The sequence below is a fragment of the Cebidichthys violaceus genome, unplaced genomic scaffold (genome assembly GCF_023349555.1).
Source record: "Cebidichthys violaceus isolate CVI_PGR_0920_01 unplaced genomic scaffold, fCebVio1.0.p SCAF_47, whole genome shotgun sequence".
NCBI classification, from domain to species: Eukaryota; Metazoa; Chordata; class Actinopteri; order Perciformes; family Stichaeidae; genus Cebidichthys; species Cebidichthys violaceus.
In genome coordinates, this window is record NW_027176672.1 from 836,146 (window position 1) to 855,401 (window position 19,256).

Consider the following 19,256-nt stretch of genomic DNA (forward strand, 5'->3'; position numbering starts at 1 on the left):
AGTATGTCAAAAAAAGTCATAGTATAGCATGTCGAAAAAAGTCATAGTCTTGCATGTCGAAAAAAGTCATAGTATAGTACGTCGAAAAAAGTCATAGTATAGTATGTCGAAAAAAGTCATAGTATAGTATGTCGAAAAAAGTCATAGTATAGCATGTTGAAAAAAGTCATAGTATAGTATGTCAAAAAAAGTCATAGTATAACATGTCGAAAAAAGTCAGAGTATAGCATGTGGAAAAAAGTCACAGTATAGTATGTGGAAAAAAGTCATAGTATAGTATGTTGAAAAAAGTCATAGTATAACATGTTGAAAAAAGTCATAGTATAGCATGTTGAAAAAGTCATAGTATAGTATGTTGAAAAAAGTCATAGTATAGCATGTCAAAAAAAGTCATAGTATAGTATGTTGAAAAAAGTCATAGTATAGCATGTCAAAAAAAGTAATAGTATAGCATGTTGAAAAAAGTCATAGTATAGTATGTGGAAAAAAGTCATAGTATAACATGTTGAAAAAAGTCATAGTATAGTATGTGGAAAAAAGTCATAGTATAGTATGTCAAAAAAAGTCATAGTATAACATGTCGAAAAAAGTCATAGTATAGCATGTCAAAAAAAGTCATAGTATAGTATGTCGAAAAAAGTCATAGTATAGCATGTCAAAAAAAGTCATAGTATAGTATGTCGAAAAAAGTCATAGTCTTGCATGTCGAAAAAAGTCATAGTATAGTATGTCGAAAAAAGTCATAGTATAGCATGTGGAAAAAAGTCATAGTATACTATGTTGAAAAAAGTCATAGTATAGTATGTCGAAAAAAGTCATAGTATAGTATGTCGAAAAAAGTCATAGTATAGTATGTCGAAAAAAGTCATAGTATTGCATGTTGAAAAAAGTCATAGTATAGTATGTTCGAAAAAAGTCATAGTATTGCATGTTGAAAAAAGTCATAGTATAGCATGTTGAAAAAAGTCATAGTATAGCATGTTGAAAAAAGTCATAGTATGTTGAAAAAAGTCATAGTATAGCATGTTGAAAAAAGTCATAGTATGTTGAAAAAAGTCATAGTATAGCATGTTGAAAAAAGTCATAGTATGTTGAAAAAAGTCATAGTATAGTATGTTGAAAAAAGTCATAGTATAGCATGTTGAAAAAAGTCATAGTATAGCATGTTGAAAAAAGTCATAGTATAACATGTTGAAAAAAGTCATAGTATAGCATGTCGAAAAAAGTCATAGTATAGCATGTCGAAAAAAGTCATAGTATAGTATGTCGAAAAACGTCATAGTATAGTATGTCGAAAAAAGTCATAGTATAGCATGTCGAAAAAAGTCATAGTATAGTATATCGAAAAAAGTCATAGTATAACATGTCGAAAAAAGTCATAGTATAACATGTTGAAAAAAGTCATAGTATAGCATGTCAAAAAAAGTCATAGTATAGCATGTTGAAAAAAGTCATCGTATAGTATGTGGAAAAAAGTCATAGTATAGCATGTTGAAAAAAGTCATAGTATAGTATGTTGAAAAAAGTCATAGTATAACATGTCGAAAGAAGTCATAGTATAACATGTCAAAAAAAGTCATAGTATAACATGTCAAAAAAGTCATAGTATAACATGTCAAAAAAAGTCATAGTATAGCATGTCGAAAAAAGTCATAGTATAGCATGTCAAAAAAAGTCATAGTATTGCATGTCGAAAAAAGTCATAGTATAGTATGTCGAAAAAAGTCATAGTATAGCATGTCGAAAAAAGTCATAGTATAGCATGTTGAAAAAAGTCATAGTATAGCATGTTGAAAAAAGTCATAGTATAGCATGTTGAAAAAAGTCATAGTATAGCATGTTGAAAAAAGTCATAGTATAGTATGTTGAAAAAAGTCAGAGTATAGCATGTGGAAAAAAGTCACAGTATAGTATGTGGAAAAAGTCATAGTATAGTATGTTGAAAAAAGTCATAGTATAACATGTTGAAAAAAGTCATAGTATAGCATGTTGAAAAAAGTCATAGTATAGTATGTTGAAAAAAGTCATAGTATAGCATGTCAAAAAAAGTCATAGTATAGCATGTTGAAAAAAGTCATAGTATAGCATGTCAAAAAAAGTAATAGTATAGCATGTTGAAAAAAGTCATAGTATAGTATGTGGAAAAAAGTCATAGTATAACATGTTGAAAAAAGTCATAGTATAGTATGTGGAAAAAAGTCATAGTATAGTATGTGGAAAAAAGTCATAGTATAGTATGTGGAAAAAAGTCATAGTATAGCATGTCGAAAAAAGTCATAGTATAGTATGTTGAAAAAAGTCATAGTATAGCATGTCGAAAAAAGTCATAGTATAGTATGTTGAAAAAAGTCATAGTATAGCATGTCGAAAAAAGTCATAGTATAGCATGTCGAAAAAAGTCATAGTATAGTATGTGGAAAAAAGTCATAGTATAGCATGTCGAAAAAAGTCATAGTATAGTATGTTGAAAAAAGTCATAGTATAGCATGTCGAAAAAAGTCATAGTATAGTATGTTGAAAAAAGTCATAGTATAGCATGTCGAAAAAAGTCATAGTATAGCATGTTGAAAAAAGTCATAGTATAGCATGTTGAAAAAAGTCATAGTATAGCATGTTGAAAAAAGTCATAGTATAGCATGTTGAAAAAAGTCATAGTATAGTATGTTGAAAAAAGTCAGAGTATAGCATGTGGAAAAAAGTCACAGTATAGTATGTGGAAAAAGTCATAGTATAGTATGTTGAAAAAAGTCATAGTATAACATGTTGAAAAAAGTCATAGTATAGCATGTTGAAAAAAGTCATAGTATAGTATGTTGAAAAAAGTCATAGTATAGCATGTCAAAAAAAGTCATAGTATAGCATGTTGAAAAAAGTCATAGTATAGCATGTCAAAAAAAGTAATAGTATAGCATGTTGAAAAAAGTCATAGTATAGTATGTGGAAAAAAGTCATAGTATAACATGTTGAAAAAAGTCATAGTATAGTATGTGGAAAAAAGTCATAGTATAGTATGTGGAAAAAAGTCATAGTATAGTATGTGGAAAAAAGTCATAGTATAGCATGTCGAAAAAAGTCATAGTATAGTATGTTGAAAAAAGTCATAGTATAGCATGTCGAAAAAAGTCATAGTATAGTATGTTGAAAAAAGTCATAGTATAGCATGTCGAAAAAAGTCATAGTATAGTATGTGGAAAAAAGTCATAGTATAGCATGTCGAAAAAAGTCATAGTATAGTATGTTGAAAAAAGTCATAGTATAGCATGTCGAAAAAAGTCATAGTATAGCATGTCGAAAAAAGTAATAGTATAGCATGTTGAAAAAAGTCATAGTATAGTATGTGGAAAAAAGTCATAGTATAACATGTTGAAAAAAGTCATAGTATAGTATGTGGAAAAAAGTCATAGTATAGCATGTTGAAAAAAGTCATAGTATAGTATGTGGAAAAAAATCATAGTATAACATGTTGAAAAAAGTCATAGTATAGTATGTGGAAAAAAGTCATAGTATAGCATGTTGAAAAAAGTCATAGTATAACATGTTGAAAAAAGTCATAGTATAGTATGTTGAAAAAAGTCATAGTATAGTACGTTGAAAAAAGTCATAGTATAACATGTCAAAAAAAGTCATAGTATAGTATGTCAAAAAAAGTCATAGTATAGTATGTTGAAAAAAGTCATAGTATAACATGTTGAAAAAAGTCATAGTATAGTATGTGGAAAAAAGTCATAGTATAGCATGTTGAAAAAAGTCATAGTATAGTACGTTGAAAAAAGTCATAGTATAGTATGTGGAAAAAAGTCATAGTATAGCATGTTGAAAAAAGTCATAGTATAGTACGTTGAAAAAAGTCATAGTATAACATGTTGAAAAAAGTCATAGTATAACATGTTGAAAAAAGTCATAGTATAGTATGTTGAAAAAAGTCATAGTATAACATGTTGAAAAAAGTCATAGTATAGTATGTGGAAAAAAGTCATAGTATAACATGTTGAAAAAAGTCATAGTATAGCATGTTGAAAAAAGTCATAGTATAGTATGTTGAAAAAAGTCATAGTATAGCATGTCAAAAAAAGTCATAGTATAGTATGTCTAAATATATGACTATATGACATATAAGTGCTTTCGCCATAAAAATCAGTCATGATTTAAACATTTTGACATATTTGTCCCTTACACTTCACGCAGTATCTTTGCCTCACGTCTCTCTGTGAGTTTGACCACACACACACACACACACACACACACACCTCTTCAGTCCCTCTGTGAACCCCTACTATCTCTAAACCTTCAGACTGTCATCTCCATCTACCTCCCCTCATGTTATTTCAGCCGAGTCGGCGGATCCAAGGTCATGAGCACCAGGGATCTCTTTTTGTGCTATGCGAGAGTGAGTGTGTGTGTGTGTGTGTGTGTGTGTGTGTGTGTGTGTGTGTGTGTGCTCAGGCGTGCATATGTCTGTCTGTCTGTCGTTGTCTGTGTGTGTGTGTGTGCGCGCTTGCATGTCAATGTCCTCACTGCTCACAAATCCGTCTCATCCCTCAGACACCGTGACCCTGAGCGCGCTCTGCTTCCTGTCTCTCTCTGACTGGGCTTCCTCCCCGGAGGGAGCTGAGGACTCATCAAATGATGCTCCTCTTTCACTGAGAAACCGTCTGATTTACAAACTGCAGTTCGGTGTCAAAGAGCCAGCGCTCTCACGGCACAAATACTGACGTGGCCGTCCGGCCAGGCTCGTACCTACGGAAGCAAAAGACGTTCATAATAACTCATAATAACTCATAACCCTCCTCATTTACATGTCACACTCATCGTGGAGCCACCAGAAGGACATGGCCACGTTCTGTCCTGTAGGTCAAGGAGACTGGCATGACACACCGCGACATTTTCCTCGAGTGTTGACAGTCATTTGCACGTGTGTGTGCATGTGTGTGTGTGCGTGTGTGTGTGTGCGTGTGTGTGATGGCCTGGGGACAGGGCAGTGAAGGGTACGGGGTCTGGATTAGCCAGAGCACAGCACGGTGTGAGAGAGAGAGCGAGAGAGAGAGAGAGAGAGAGAGAGAGAGAGAGAGAGAGAGAGAGAGAGAACTAAGCGACCCTTGCTGTTTCCACTGAAGCCCTCTTTATCTGGCGAGGTGCAGACATGGAGGGCCACGGGGTCACGGGGGGGTTACCGGGCAGATGGGCGAGCAGCAGGAAGTGACCTTGTGGAGAGGAAGAGAGAGAGAGAGAGAGAGAGAGAGAGAGAGAGAGTTCCCTATCAGGACGCTTTCCACACCCCCCCCCCCGCACCTTCAACACCCATAAACACGCACACGCATGCAAACAAACACGCACACATCAGGTGACACAAATAACTCATGACACACAGGAATAATAAGGTGCTCTGTAAGCACATTCACTGATGCTGAAAGCTGAGGCTGGCCGTCTCTTTCTCCCCTTGTCCTACTTTCTTTCCGTCCCTCTCTCTCCGGCACACACACACACACACACACACACACACACACACACACACAGACCTACACACACTCGCTCTCAAACAGTAGTCGCCACTAAAACCCGAGTGTGCCCACAACCTCTTAGCCCCGCTACTTTTCTGCTTGCTCGAATAAGCACCAGTGCCTGAAGTGACTGTGGAGAGAGTGGCGGAGCGCTGAAGGAGCATTGTTTGGACTGGAATGTTGCTTCTCCGGCTCTGGACTTTATGTGTCTCCTGTTGTGCAGAAAGGAAACCGTTCCCTCCCTCTCACTTCAGGTCACCGACTAATAACATCCAGTTTAACTGAGCAGCTCCTTATTAGGACAGTAGCACCTCATTGCAGACTGCGCAATAATATACAAACCTCTTCATTCAAGATTAAGGTCCGGTGCTGAATTATTAAGTAACCTGCAGAAGAGGGTACATTGCTTTTAGCTTCCAGCCCGCTGTAGCCTTCGGTCCTACATGGATTGGTACATGTGGTCGTGTTCATAAATGCTGCGTGTGTCTTGGGCTTGGTGAGCCCAGAGGACAGTCGAGCACGCTCACATTTTGATCCAGAGACGAAAGCTGTCCTGACTGAAATGTGTTTTTTTGTGTTTCAGGACTCCCCTACCAACAAGCTGCTGTACGCCAAGGAGATCCCCGAGTATAAGAAGAGAGTGCAGTGCTACTACCAGCAGATACAGGACATGCCCCCGCTCAGCGAGCAGGAGATGAACGCTCACCTGGCCGAGGAGTCACGGGTGAGTCATGTGTTCAAAAAAAGTCCCCGTGTGTTCGTGATCTGGCTCCACAAAAGCTAATATAAGTCCATTGTTTATCTTGTAGAAGTACAGAAATGAATTCAACACCAACCTGGCCTTGACCGAAATCTACAAATACGCCAAGAGATACAGAACCCAGGTGAGAGAAGAGCTTCTTACCGATGTCGGATTGAGATCAGATACGTTCCTCGTGTTTAAACCGGCCCGTCTCTGCAGCCACAACACCACAGTCAACCTCCCTTTTTTTGCCGTTTTAAGTTTCACAGTCGGGCATCGGAGCGTGACGCATCAGTGTGGAGGATCGTGTGCGTGTTGAGAGACGTAGTACGCCGTGCAGTCCTCCCCTCCAGCCCACGTATACCTCTCACTTCAAGCTAACGGCGTGCTGTTTGCCCTCTCTTTATCAATCACCCTCATCTGCTTAATGACGCCGTTAAGTTGTCGCTTCACATCTCCCGTTTCTCGTTGAACAAGCCCTCTTCAAGCCCCTGCTGTCCTCCCCCATGTTTCCTTACTGCTGCTGACTGTTCTCAGAGGAGGCTTAGTCAGCGGTGACTGTGCCTTAATGGAGCACCCTCATGGTAATACCGTTTAGCTGCTCTCCTCTGTCATGCTACTGTACTGACGTGGGCCGGGGACTTAGACTCTGATTCACAGAGCTGTGTGAATGGCCCCTGATTGCCTATTCTCTCGCCCCGGCTCGGTTCGCTCTGCCTCGTAGCACACCGCCGCTAAGAGCCCATAAATCCCACTGACACCGTGACAACTACTGGGCATGAAAAACAGAGCAGATGTGGGTTTTGTAAATATGTGAAGAGCAAAGGCTTTTGTGGTGTGGAGGCGTGCGTGAAGGCTGGAGGAGAGGCTGAAGCACTTCTCTTGTTCCTCTGCCGCTCTATCTTCTGGTGGCTGATTTCCTCCCTCTCCCAGATAGATGAACGCATGAACGCTCGACAGCCGCTGAAAGCCTATGTGTTACGTTTTTCTTTTCTATCTCCCTCGGTCAGGTGGTGAGCGCTCTGGAGTCGAACCCCACCGCGCGTCGCACTCAGCTGCACCACAAGTTGGAGCAGGTCATCGCCCTCGTGGAGGACAACATCTACGAGTGCTGCAGCGAGGCCTGAACCCGCCGGCCCTCCGCCAGCCATCCCTTTCTCCTGCTGACGGCTGCCTTTCTCCGGCCTTCATAGTGACCCGGGAACGTCGGCCGCTAAGGCGCAAGCCTTCATACGCGTCATTATTATTCCAGCAGACTATAAGAAGCGTGGAAAGTGGCAAAGGACTTAAACCTGCCTCTCAAGCGCCACACTTTTGCGAGGTGTTCCCCCCCCCCCCTTCTGATTTCAGAATGCCAAGCAATTTTCCCAAAATCTTTCTCCATGACATGGAAATAATTCCAGTCTGGCTCAGCTATGCTTTAGAGGGAAGGTGTAGGGCCGTGGAGATGGGGCTCATTCTGGATGTCTTCACAGTTACTGGGACCTGCAGTAAGCCCTGGTGGCGATCTTTACGCACTGAACCCTTTTCTCAAGGGAACGAGCCAATGATGCACTGTACTGTATTATAATGTCCATAGCAATATTTATAGATGTGTTAAAATGCTTTCAAGTGGCCTGTTCATCAGGACGAGTGAGAAGCACCGCGATGAACTCCACCCGCCTCCCGCAGCCTGCGACGTTCTCAGGTGTGCTCGGTGAAGATGGGCGACTCGCTCCCAACCGGTGCTTGGAACAATATGACCCAATGTGCTTTGCAGGTTTGAGACGGGTTGAGATGTGGAGAGAAAGATAAATGAGTAAAGTTTATGAAAATCAGATGTAATGTAGTTCACTGGGAAGAGCTGCATCAGTATAGAAGTGTTGATCAGTGTGCTTGTAAACGAATGGATTTCTGACCAATTTAAAAAGAGGGAAATTAACATTTATGAGAAAAAAAAACATGTGAGCTCAATATAAGGAGAGACTGTATTTGTGATGCCAAATGATTTGTCAGAGTTTGTGAAATAAATTACAGTATTTAGGATTTTAATGCGTCCAAGGATGACAATATGTATTGTTCTCAGTCTCAAAGTGCTTGATTTCTAAATGCATTACGCCGTAGAAAACTTTAACATTTGAAAACCATTAAGATCTGGACCGCCACCCAAAAGCACACGGACCAGCATCTGGATCTCCTCAGAGAGCCTTGTAAAAGCCCTCATAATGCCGGGTCGGGAAAAGAAGTCATGCAGACATTTAGCTTTGGTTTTATTGCGGGACACAGAACAACTTCCACAAGATCCTAACTTTTACACAATAATCAAAATAATATCTCATTAATACACACGGGCATTTAGACAACACATCCACGCACACATCCACTCTCTTGCAGGAGGCGCCCTCTCCCTGCAGAGGCTCTTTTCAGGTCCATCTGTTTACACTCAGTGTCTCAGTCAATGCCAAGAGCAAACTAACAACCCAGCTTCACCACCATGAAGACCAGAGGACAGCCCCACCAGATGCCTTCAAACCTCGTCTGACACATCTAAAGAAATTCATAACTAGCTTCAACTAAGTGATCAAAAAATGGATTGTTTAAAGCGCGTTTTGGGGATATGTAGCTGCAATTACTTGGACAACAGTTGATGTGGATGAACTCGTGCGGCATGGTGTGTATTTGGGTAGTGGGGAGCTTGGAATGCGGTCAGCTGGATAATCACATGGACGACACCCCCTTGATGCCGGGTTACACTCTGTGCAGCCAGCTGAACACTTCCCATGATTAAATGGGTTGAAAATACACGAGCTGGCTCTCGAGTACATCAGTCCCACCAAATGCGCGGTTGTGTCGGTGCAGTGAAGACACGTGGAGAGGTAAGTCAAGAGGATTGGCCAATAGAACGTAGTGCTGCTTGGCAGTGGTAGGTCCCAAGGTGTGCGAGGGCAGATGGGACATTGAATGGGGGGGAGAGGGTCCCCGTCAAGCGGGGGCCACCTGGCTGGACGAGACAGACGAAGTCTGAGTTTTGGAGGTGGAAGCGGTGGTGCCCTCATCGACCCCGAATGGATTTTTTCCGCAGCATACCGTGGTGATCATGCAGTTCCTGAACTGGAGGCCGGAAAAAAAGAAGAATCACAGTTACACCTTCACTCATTGATCCAAGAAGTACTCAAATGCTTTAACGTCACATTACAGTCATTTTTAGCAGAAGAAGTTAACTTTAATACTATATTTATATACTATATATAGTCATACTATAACTTTAAGAAGTTATAGTATGATATTAAGATGTCAAAGACATTAAAAGTCATAGTATGTTGAAAAAAGTCACAGTATAGTATGTCGAAAAAAAGTCATAGTATAGTATGTTGAAAAAGTAAAAAAAAAAAAGTCATATTATAGTATGTCGAAAAAAGTCATAGTATAGTATGTCGAAAAAGTAAAAAAAAAAAAGTCATATTATAGTATGTCGAAAAAAGTCATAGTACAGTATGTCGAAAAAAGTCATAGTATAGTATGTCGAAAAAAGTAAAAAAAAAGTCATAGTATAGTATGTCGAAAAAAGTAAAAAAAAAGTCAGTATAGTATGTTGAAAAAAGTCATAGTATAGTATGTCGAAAAAGTTAAAAAAAAAGTCATAGTATAGCATGTCGAAAAAAGTCATAGTATAGTATGTCGAAAAAAGTAAAAAAAAAGTCATAGTATAGTATGTCGAAAAAAGTCACAGTATAGTATGTCGAAAAAGTAAAAAAAAAAGTCATAGTATAGTATGTTGAAAAAAGTCATATTATAGTATGTCGAAAAAGTAAAAAAAAAAGTCATAGTATAGTATGTTGAAAAAAGTCATATTATAGTATGTCGAAAAAGTAAAAAAAAAAGTCATATTATAGTATGTCGAAAAAGTAAAAAAAAAAGTCACAGTATAGTATGTCGAAAAAAGTCATAGTATGTCAAAAAAAGTGACAGTATAGTATGTCGAAAAAGTAAAAAAAAAAGTCATAGTATAGTATGTTGAAAAAAGTCATAGTATAGTATGTCGAAAAAGTAAAAAAAAAAGTCATAGTATAGCATGTCGAAAAAAGTCATAGTATAGTATGTCGAAAAAAGTCATAGTATAGTATGTCGAAAAAAGTCATAGTACAGTATGTCGAAAAAAGTCATAGTATAGCATGTTGAAAAAAGTCATAGTATAGTATGTCGAAAAAAGTCATAGTACAGTATGTCGAAAAAAGTCATAGTATAGTATGTCGAAAAAGTAAAAAAAAAAAAGTGATAGTATAGTATGTCGAAAAAAGTCATAGTATAGTATGTTGAAAAAGTAAAAAAAAAAGTCATAGTATAGTATGTCGAAAAAGTAAAAAAAAAAGTCATAGTATAGTATGTCGAAAAAAGTCATAGTATAGTATGTCGAAAAAAAAAAAAAAAAAAAGTCATAGTATAGTATGTCGAAAAAAAAAAAAAAAAAAAGTCATAGTATAGTATGTCGAAAAAAGTCATAGTATAGTATGTCGAAAAAAAAAAAAAAAAAAAGTCATAGTATAGTATGTTGAAAAAAGTCAAAGTATAGTATGTTGAAAAAAGTCATAGTATAGTATGTCGAAAAAGTAAAAAAAAAAGTCATAGTATAGTATGTCGAAAAAAGTAAAAAAAAAAGTCATAGTATAGCATGTCGAAAAAAGTCATATTATAGTATGTTGAAAAAAGTCATAGTATAACATGTCGAAAAAACACAAAAAAGTCATAGTATATATACTATGTAATAAAAAACACATAAACCATAGTATAATATGTCATAAAAAACCCAAAGTTATACTATATATAGTATATCATAAAAACCAAAAGAGTGATATATATATATATAGTGTCATAAAAACACAAAGAGTCATAGTATATATATATATTATGTCATAAAGAAGTCATGAACAGTTATAGTACGTCTGTCTCTCTCACACTAAACTAACCAAAGCCAGATACTTGCGTCTCACACCTGTCTGTTCAGCAGGATGTAGATGACTGGGTTGTACAGAGCAGAACTCTTGGCGAAGAAGGCCGGAGCGGTCATGAACACCGGCCCGAACTCGGTTCCTTGATTGGCAAAGATGTACCAGGCCACCGTGGCATAGGGCACCCAGCACACCAGGAAGGAGATCACCATGACGACCACCATCCGAGTCACCTCCCTCTCCGCTCTCTGGGTGCTTTCAGACTCCTGCTGCTGGGCTGCAGCCTGACAACAGACACGTGAAGTGAAGTTATTAACTTATTGAAGGGCCAATCGGTCCAAACGGTAGCGCTAAATGGTCCAGCACGGTCCAGCACGGTCCAGCACGTCACCATTGAAAAACCCGGGACTAGACTGAGACGTCTTCTAATCAACACTTGAAAACGGTTAAATCCACAGTGAGTTATTCCTGTTCTCTCACGCTGATGAAGGTTTGTTTACATCTGTAATTTCTTTTCAGTAAAACAAACATATTTCATGATTAAGTCTCCCGTTATTGATGCCAATATAAAGATCTGTAATTCATGGCTTGAATTGCCAATTGATGGCGGTGTGTTGCTCTCATGTGTTCTGATACATGGGAGCAGAAACCTGAGGGAACCGAAGCAGTCGAGTTTAGTGGGACAGCTAAATATGCAATGTTCACACACACTCGGTTCTTTGTCGATTTTTACAGGGTGACGGTTCTGATCGTATTGGGAGGTACACTCAAAACATCCGAGGCTTAAGACCTGGTGGTGTATTCTAATGAGCCTGCATGTGACCAAGGAAAGAGGCTTCTTCATTTACATGTTTTCTAATCTAAGCAGCCCACAACAAAAAAAAAAACCTGCCATTATTTTGTAAATATTCATGACTAATACATTATCGATGCTGTTCTACTATTAATGAGGGCACCGGGGCGACGCCGTGAGCCGGCAGACTGCCCTTCAGCTGGAGGACCCGGGTTTAAGCTGCCATGTTGGCAATGATCTGCCCTCCTGAAGTGTCCTTGAGCCACTAAATCCCTCGCATCTCCAGAGACTCCGCTCTGTGATGCTGCTAACCTCTGTGGAGGGGAGAAAGGTAAAAAAAAGAAAACGCATTCTCTTTCTCTTCAAGGATAAACAAAAGGTATCACATCCTTATTAATAATGTTTGGTCTGACAGCGGTGTTCCGTCTTACCGCTCGCACAGTGCAGAGGAGGCGACCGTAGCAGAAGAAAATGATGAAGAGGGGGATCGAGAAATGGAGGACAAACATATAGATGACGAATGAGGTGTTGTTGATCTCGGGCTTGGGAGTGTAGTAGTCAATCCCACAGGAACACTGCATTCCCTCGGGGATGAACCTGCATCCACACACACACACACACACACACACACACACAATACCAATCGAAGGATTTCCATCAACACCATCGCACACGCTGTTTGATGCTAGATGTGAGTCGGTGTGCTGCAAGTAAGCAAAGGTGATCTCTGATGTGCTTCACCATGCAAATGATGACACTAGCTATGGTTTTAAAGCCTGGAAAGCCCAGTCTAGACACTGAAACATACAGTACCGGGACCATCCGAGCAGAGGGGGGGCGGCACAGGTCAGGGCCATGACCCACGTGAACACCAGCCCAGCGATGGCATGCTTCTCCTCAAAGCGGAAGTTGCTCATCGGCTTACAGACCACGACGTAGCGCTCGATAGCCAAAACCACCAGAGACCAGAGAGCGATCTCCCCTGAGACAAACGTAAATACAGAACACTCTCACTTGACATTACACAGCATTTGAGATTTAAAACATATCTTTAGAATATTGTCAAAGTGACACAAATCTAAATGAAAGCATTGAACGCTGAAGGAACCTTTCCCGTTCCTCATCTCTTACCTCCTAAGGTGGCGAAGAAACCTTCGACGTTGCAGCCGATGGCGCCCAAGATGAAGTATCCGTGCAGGGCCGTGTAGAGAGTCACCGTGAAGCCCCCGAGGACCATGAAGAGGTCGGCCACCGCCAGGTTGAGCAGGACAAAGTTCAGAGGGTTCCTCAGCTTCTTGTTCTTCACCGTGACGTAGAGGGTGAGGAAGTTGACGGGGAAGGCGGTGATGATGAGGAACAGCATGTACGCAGCCAGGAGAGAGTACTTCCAGGGCTCAGCCAGGTAGTACTGAGGGTGCTCAAATGGGCTGCGAACCAACCCGGTCTTGTTGGACATGGGGACATAAAAGTTGGGTCCCTCTGTGCCATTCATGGCTGCGGTTGGCGATTCTTTTTCTTCCTCCGAGAACCTTACTAGATAAAACGATCTGTGACTCCTCTAAAAGGGGAAACTCAGCGAGCGGCTCTGGGATGGAGGAGCGAGGACAGCTGGAGGGGACGGATCTTTTGGAAGTAAAGATGAGCTCTGGAGCCCCCTGAAGCGACGCAGCACCTTTTAACAGGCTGGTCGGATTAGGGACTCGCAGGGAGCGAAGTGTTAGCAGAGATGGAATTAAGACACTCAAGTCTCCCTCTCTCTCACACAAAGCATTACAGGAGGAAACTCCAGAAATAGCTATGCGGTATGTTAAGCATTCCCAAGGTGAGGGGTTACAGCCCCGGCTACCCAAACCCCGTCATTACTGTCACGCGCATCGACGCATCGTCAGGAGGAGATGAGAGTGGGAGCGAACGCAAAGACGGAGGAGTGGACCGACGACAAATGAAATTTCTTATTTGCATCCGTGAAAGCTTAATCCCTAACCGCTGCATAATGCAGAGCTCAACTCACAGCCTTTAGAGTGATCAGAGTCAGTGGGGCACGCTGCTCACAGCACACACACACACACACACACACACACACACACACACACACACACACACACACACCAATCTGAAAGAATACGTTCATGTCTTTGTAACATCATTATGAAAAGCATCATAAAAAGTAACAAAATATTTTATTGAAAAGGTTTTTTTTTCCCCTTTGTAACAATATAAAAAATACATTTGTATGACTAAACATCAGAGGACGTTTCTGTTATCTGTTATAAAACATACAGAGCAGCTTCAGTCCATAAGCCTCTTGTCTTCTACACAGCAAACACATGTTTTCTAGGTTAGAATAGTGTTCTGTTGTTCAGCCTTTTAAAGTGATGATGTAATCAGTGACAGGTCAAGGTAATCTGATCCTTACAACCCAATCGGGTTGATTGGCTTTCTTACACTACACTAATGACCAACACACAGACACTACAGGTATTACTTCAGTCGTCCTCGGAGGACAAAGAGCTGTCCTCTTAAGACGGAGCTGGAGGAGAAGAGACACGTTCACATTAAACAGATGTCTGTGCATATCACAAAGACACACGTATTACAATACGAAAGAATAGACCAGGTCGCCACCAAAAAACGGAAATGTGTTCTCAGATCAGTTCTGCTCATCGATGGGTCTGCGACAGTAAGGACAGCAGTTGTGCTGAAGCATCAGGAGCTCATAATCCTCACTGTGAAACATCTAGGAGGAAACACAAAGATAAGATGAACAGATCTGATCACGACGCGAAAGAGAACCGGTGAGAGACGGACACAAAGGCTCGGTCTGCGGTTCACACCGGGTTGCGTCTTACGATCGGCGTACCTTGAAGCAGGTGGGACACATGGTGATGCTCACGTCGGGCAGCAGGGAGCGGAAGTATTCCCATTTGAGCGGCCTGGGCCAGCGTTTGATCAGGACGTCCCTCCTGCTCATGGAGCGCAGCACCAGGCGGCTCACCTTGACGGGGACAAAGGTGGAGCCCCCCTGCTGTTTGGACGCACACACGGACACATTATGGACCCCGTCCTTCTGCCCTCTCCAGCTGGTTTGCCCAGTTGGCTGGATATTAAATGGCCTCATCACCCCGCCTTACCTCGAAGCTCATTTTGGCTGTAAATGGGTCTTCCTCTGCGTCATCCAAAGCGTCATCCATCCTCAGCGCCTGCAGCTCTGATGCTGGTGTCAAGAAGGAATAGCGCACACATTTCACATTTCAATAACATACTTTATCTGTGGTGTGTTATATATTTTCAAGACGGGGGGGAAAACAAACTATATGAAATGATCCCTCAGAGACCGTTCTAACAGTGAATGTTGAGAATGCCGATGGGTCGTGCCCGTCGGTCACATCGTGGTTCTGGAGAACAGAGCGGACCTCGGTGCCCTTGAGTGTCTGCCGGCTAATGCAGGTTAATCCCCGCACCAGGGCTGTGGCTCCGGCTCTTGGAGGGTTAGTGTCATTAAGATGAGACAGGAGAGCCTCGCTAACCCTATTAGCTCAAGAGCTGAGATGACTTAGCTCTGACAGCTTACCCCACCAGCGCAGAATCGAGGCCAACGCAGACTAAACAGCTTCTTAGAGCTGTCACAAGGCGGAGGAGAGTCACGTGCGAGGGCAGGGATGCAGCCTCTCAGGACCAGCAGGAGCGGGGAGTTAATAATTCATACAGAGCATGCGAGTCATCTGCTAGCGCATAGGAACACACAGAGTGACATGGTCTAGCTGATCAAAGGATACCGCCGTTGTCCATATCCTGCCAGCGCGCATCCCTCTGATCCGCGTGGGGAACTTCCAAGTCGATCAGAGACACGGCCTCCTCGTCACTTACGCCCTCCTCCAGGTAGAACTGCACCAGAGGCAACACCTCTGCACACGAGGAGGATACACACGTTAAAAACAGGACTCCTCTCTGGCGAATACGCCGTGCGTTCGTTGGCGTGTCACTGACCATATGAGGAGGCCGAGTAGATGAAAGGCTGCCTGCAGTTGATGCACACGCTCCCCTGATTGTTCAGCAGCGGGTTGTTGGTGGAGCAGCGGTAGCACATCATGCCCTCAATCAGGTCCTGCAGCAAACACACGGGGGGTTAACACAGACACAGGATGGGGGGCGTGACCGCTTTACTGATCAGAGAGCGATGTTTCAGAGTTGATATAAATATATATATATATAGATATATATATATATACATATACCTCGCTGTCGTGAAACGGTTTGGAGCGGATGTTGAGGCTGCCCAGCTCGATGGACTCCTGGAAGCGGGAGGGAACGTGCAGCTCCTGGAGCTTCTCGTAGGAATACCTGGCCAGTTTATAGGCACCCAGTCTACGACTCTGCTTGGCCAACGCATACAAGGTGTTGCTGATCATAAAGGTTAAGGACATCTAATGCAGGAAGAGCCGCTGGAGCGGAGCGCCGAGATATAGATATCTGATTCAAAACAAGTCGTTTTCCTGTGTGGAAACATTTACGCTATTGTGCGTTTATAAATAGACATTGCTGCATATTCCCTCATTTCTACAACTTAGTGAGTAGAACAAGAGCGATGCTGAGCCAGCAACATTGGCTGAACGCCTTGGAAGTAATACCTTGTTGTGTGTGTGTGTGTGTGTGTGTGTGTGTGTGTGTGTGTGTGTGTGTGTGTGTGTGTGTGTTCTTGTGTTCGAGTTGAGGGAGTCGTTGCTTGTTTGTATTTATATGGAGACGGATTGCTCAGAGAGCCGCTCTGAGAGCAGCAATGACAGGTCAATGAGTTGCAGCTGCAGCCGCTCTGCGCTGGCACTCCTCCATCACCTAAACTTAACACCACTCCTCTCCTTTCCTCTCCACTCAGCGACTCTCCAGCTCCACCCACACACCCAGAGATCTGTTGACGAATGCTCCTATTGTGAAACTTGTTCGGTGCGGCTTTTGTGTCACATCGTGTTTTATTGTTCATATAAGAGTCCAACACATCTCCATCTCCATCTCCATCTCCATCTTCTCGGTCTATAGAACCTCAACGCTTTGTGGAACGCCTCAGTTCAGCTGCAGAGGATCCAGGCTGCTCAGCCCGACTTCCTCCTCAAAGGCTGGGCTTTCCTTCCTCACACTCTGCCTCAACTATGTGTGTGTGTGTGTGTATGTGTGTGTGTGTGTGTGTGTGTGTGTATATGTGTGTGTGTGTGTGTGTGTGTGTGTGTGTGTGTGAGACTGCATGGATTTTGTGTGTGTGTGTGTGAGACTGCATGGATTTTGTATATGTGTGTGTGTGTGTGTGTGTGTGTGTGTGTGTGTGTGTGTGTGTGTGTGTGTGTGTGAGACTGCATGGATTTTGTGTGTGTGTGTGTGTGTGTATTATTTCAAATTAAAGCCCATTGTTTAGTGTGTGTATCCGTACGCACAAAGTTCACTAATCACAGTATTTGTTTAGATAACTGAGAATGTGCCGCTTGCTGGCATCTCCTCCTCCTCCTCCTCCTCCTCCTCCTCCTTTCAGCAGCAGCGTGGTTTCCGCAGTGGCGTCAACTCTTCCTCGTCTTATCATCGCCATCGTCTCTGCCAGTCTTGATTTCAGATTGGCGTGTCTGCTCTTTCTCCTAAAAATATATTTGCTCGATATTTTTCGGAAGGACTACTTTCTCAAATGGAAGGATACACTTTAGAGATGCCTGGCGGTATGTCCTTGGTGAGGTTGTTCAGGAGGAACCTGCAGATGTTGAAGAGCGTCTCTGGCATGTGGGAACTGAAGGGCTCATCCTGGAGATGAAAAACAGATCGGAATATTAGTCTCGACTAAAAATGGTTTACAGTTGTTGTTTTTTTACACAGCGACTATTTACACCCGACCAAGTGTAACATGCTACTTAACTTAGCGATAGTTAGCTGTCGGACACAGTAGTAACAGTAGCATTGGTAGTAGAGAAACAGAGCAGCTCTAGGGAATAGACTGTGGTTGGTGAATGGATCAAATGTGGGACTTTAGTCCAGGAGATTGGTATTTGAGCCTATTTTTACACATTCTTTCATCATTATTTTCAGCTTGTTTGGGTTTAGGGAACATCTACATCTAGTAGGCTACATACACACACACAGCGTTGTTGGCTTTGGACACCTGGGTGCTTGTCTCGGCCGTGCGTCACACACCCGGGTGTAAAGCGAAAGATGAATCTGCAAGAGCAATCGTTAGCCGCGCTTTAGCCTCAAAGTTGATCGGTCAAATCATCAGTGTCTGCCTGGGAGAGTTAAGGTGAGGTATCGAGGGCTCCTGCTCTGGTCTGGATCACAGCGATCTATTGCAGAGGGTGTGCCCAGATCCCAGAGCCCGGAGCCCAACACAGAGACCTGAAACAACAAACTGAGGACGCTGACACAGGCCAGGTTGCCCATTGAGTGCTCATAACCAGAGATTGCTTGTTTGTAAGTGGGTTAGGGCTGGGGGGGGGGGGGGGGGGCTTGGAGAGGACCACTGGTGAAGTAGTCATCATGATCAATCAAGCAGCTGGTTACCACGCTGATAAGGGATCAGGAAGTGGACCACTTTGATAAAGAGCATATCTACAGCTATGATCAGCTGTGTGTGTGTGTGTGTGTGTGTGTGTGTGTGTGTGTGTGTGTGTGTGTGTTCATCGTCTCGACGTTTAATAATGTGTGGTTCTTGAGAAGTTCAACCTGAACTTAACTCTCTTTTGTTCGCTTTACCCAACAACCACGGTGCACATTTTCTACTTGTCCTTTACCCTAAGTCCCTTTCTTTCTTTTTTTTGGAGGGGGGGGGGGGGGTTTGGCATAATCTTGCAGAGCCAGACCTCCTCCTTGTCTCAAAGCCACAGCGGTCTCAAGAAATGTGAGCACAAGCGTTGATTAGAGAATGGGCAGAGACGCAGTGGGCTGTCAGTACGCTTCCATGTTAGAAAAAAAAAGACAAATTCTAAATTTGGAACATGAATGTGTTTGTGCCCAAACAGAAACCTGAACCACAGAGCAGGTACCGTTTCCAGAGCGTTCAATCTGACAGCCAATCACATTCTAAGCCCCCCCAACACACACACACACACACACACACACACACACACACACACACACACACCACACACACACACACACACACACACGACTCACTTTTGTCTGGTCTGGCTTTGAAAGATTAGGGCTGACAAAGTATGGCGTTCTCACCGTGTAGCGCTGAATGGAGCGATAGACGTGGTAGAACTCTGCAAGGTGCTGAAAACGCTGAAACTTCTTCAGCATCTCGTCCCTCTGGTCCTCACTCTCTGCTC

At 42.3% G+C, this 19,256-nt stretch overlaps 3 protein-coding genes across 3 annotated transcripts in view; 1 reads left to right on the forward strand and 2 right to left on the reverse strand.

The window, feature by feature from the left end:
• The window catches only part of plxnd1 (plexin D1), a 65,910-nt gene extending 57,639 nt beyond the window's left edge, over nucleotides 1–8,271 (forward strand). Inside the window, exons 34-36 of the mRNA XM_068729736.1 lie at nucleotides 6,082–6,222; nucleotides 6,308–6,382; nucleotides 7,251–8,271. Coding sequence (XP_068585837.1) covers nucleotides 6,082–6,222; nucleotides 6,308–6,382; nucleotides 7,251–7,367 — 333 coding nt within the window. The 3' untranslated portion in view covers nucleotides 7,368–8,271. The remainder of the gene's footprint in view (nucleotides 1–6,081; nucleotides 6,223–6,307; nucleotides 6,383–7,250) is intronic.
• Nucleotides 8,272–8,444: 173 nt separating this feature from the next.
• On the reverse strand, nucleotides 8,445–13,891 carry LOC137886990 (rhodopsin-like). Its single transcript, XM_068729737.1, has 5 exons — nucleotides 13,090–13,891; nucleotides 12,772–12,940; nucleotides 12,390–12,555; nucleotides 11,210–11,449; nucleotides 8,445–9,330 (listed from the first exon to the last, which is right to left on the reverse strand). Exons 1-5 carry the CDS (start codon nucleotides 13,448–13,450, stop codon nucleotides 9,202–9,204), a joined length of 1,065 nt encoding a protein of 354 aa, XP_068585838.1. The 5' UTR covers nucleotides 13,451–13,891; the 3' UTR covers nucleotides 8,445–9,201.
• Nucleotides 13,892–14,121: 230 nt separating this feature from the next.
• LOC137886996 (intraflagellar transport protein 122 homolog) overlaps nucleotides 14,122–19,256 on the reverse strand; it is a 20,370-nt gene continuing 15,235 nt past the window's right edge. The window contains 8 exon segments of the mRNA XM_068729747.1: nucleotides 14,122–14,695; nucleotides 14,819–14,983; nucleotides 15,090–15,166; nucleotides 15,735–15,863; nucleotides 15,946–16,063; nucleotides 16,194–16,359; nucleotides 17,636–17,736; nucleotides 19,153–19,250. Of these exon segments, the coding sequence (XP_068585848.1) occupies nucleotides 14,609–14,695; nucleotides 14,819–14,983; nucleotides 15,090–15,166; nucleotides 15,735–15,863; nucleotides 15,946–16,063; nucleotides 16,194–16,359; nucleotides 17,636–17,736; nucleotides 19,153–19,250 (941 nt within the window). The 3' untranslated portion in view covers nucleotides 14,122–14,608.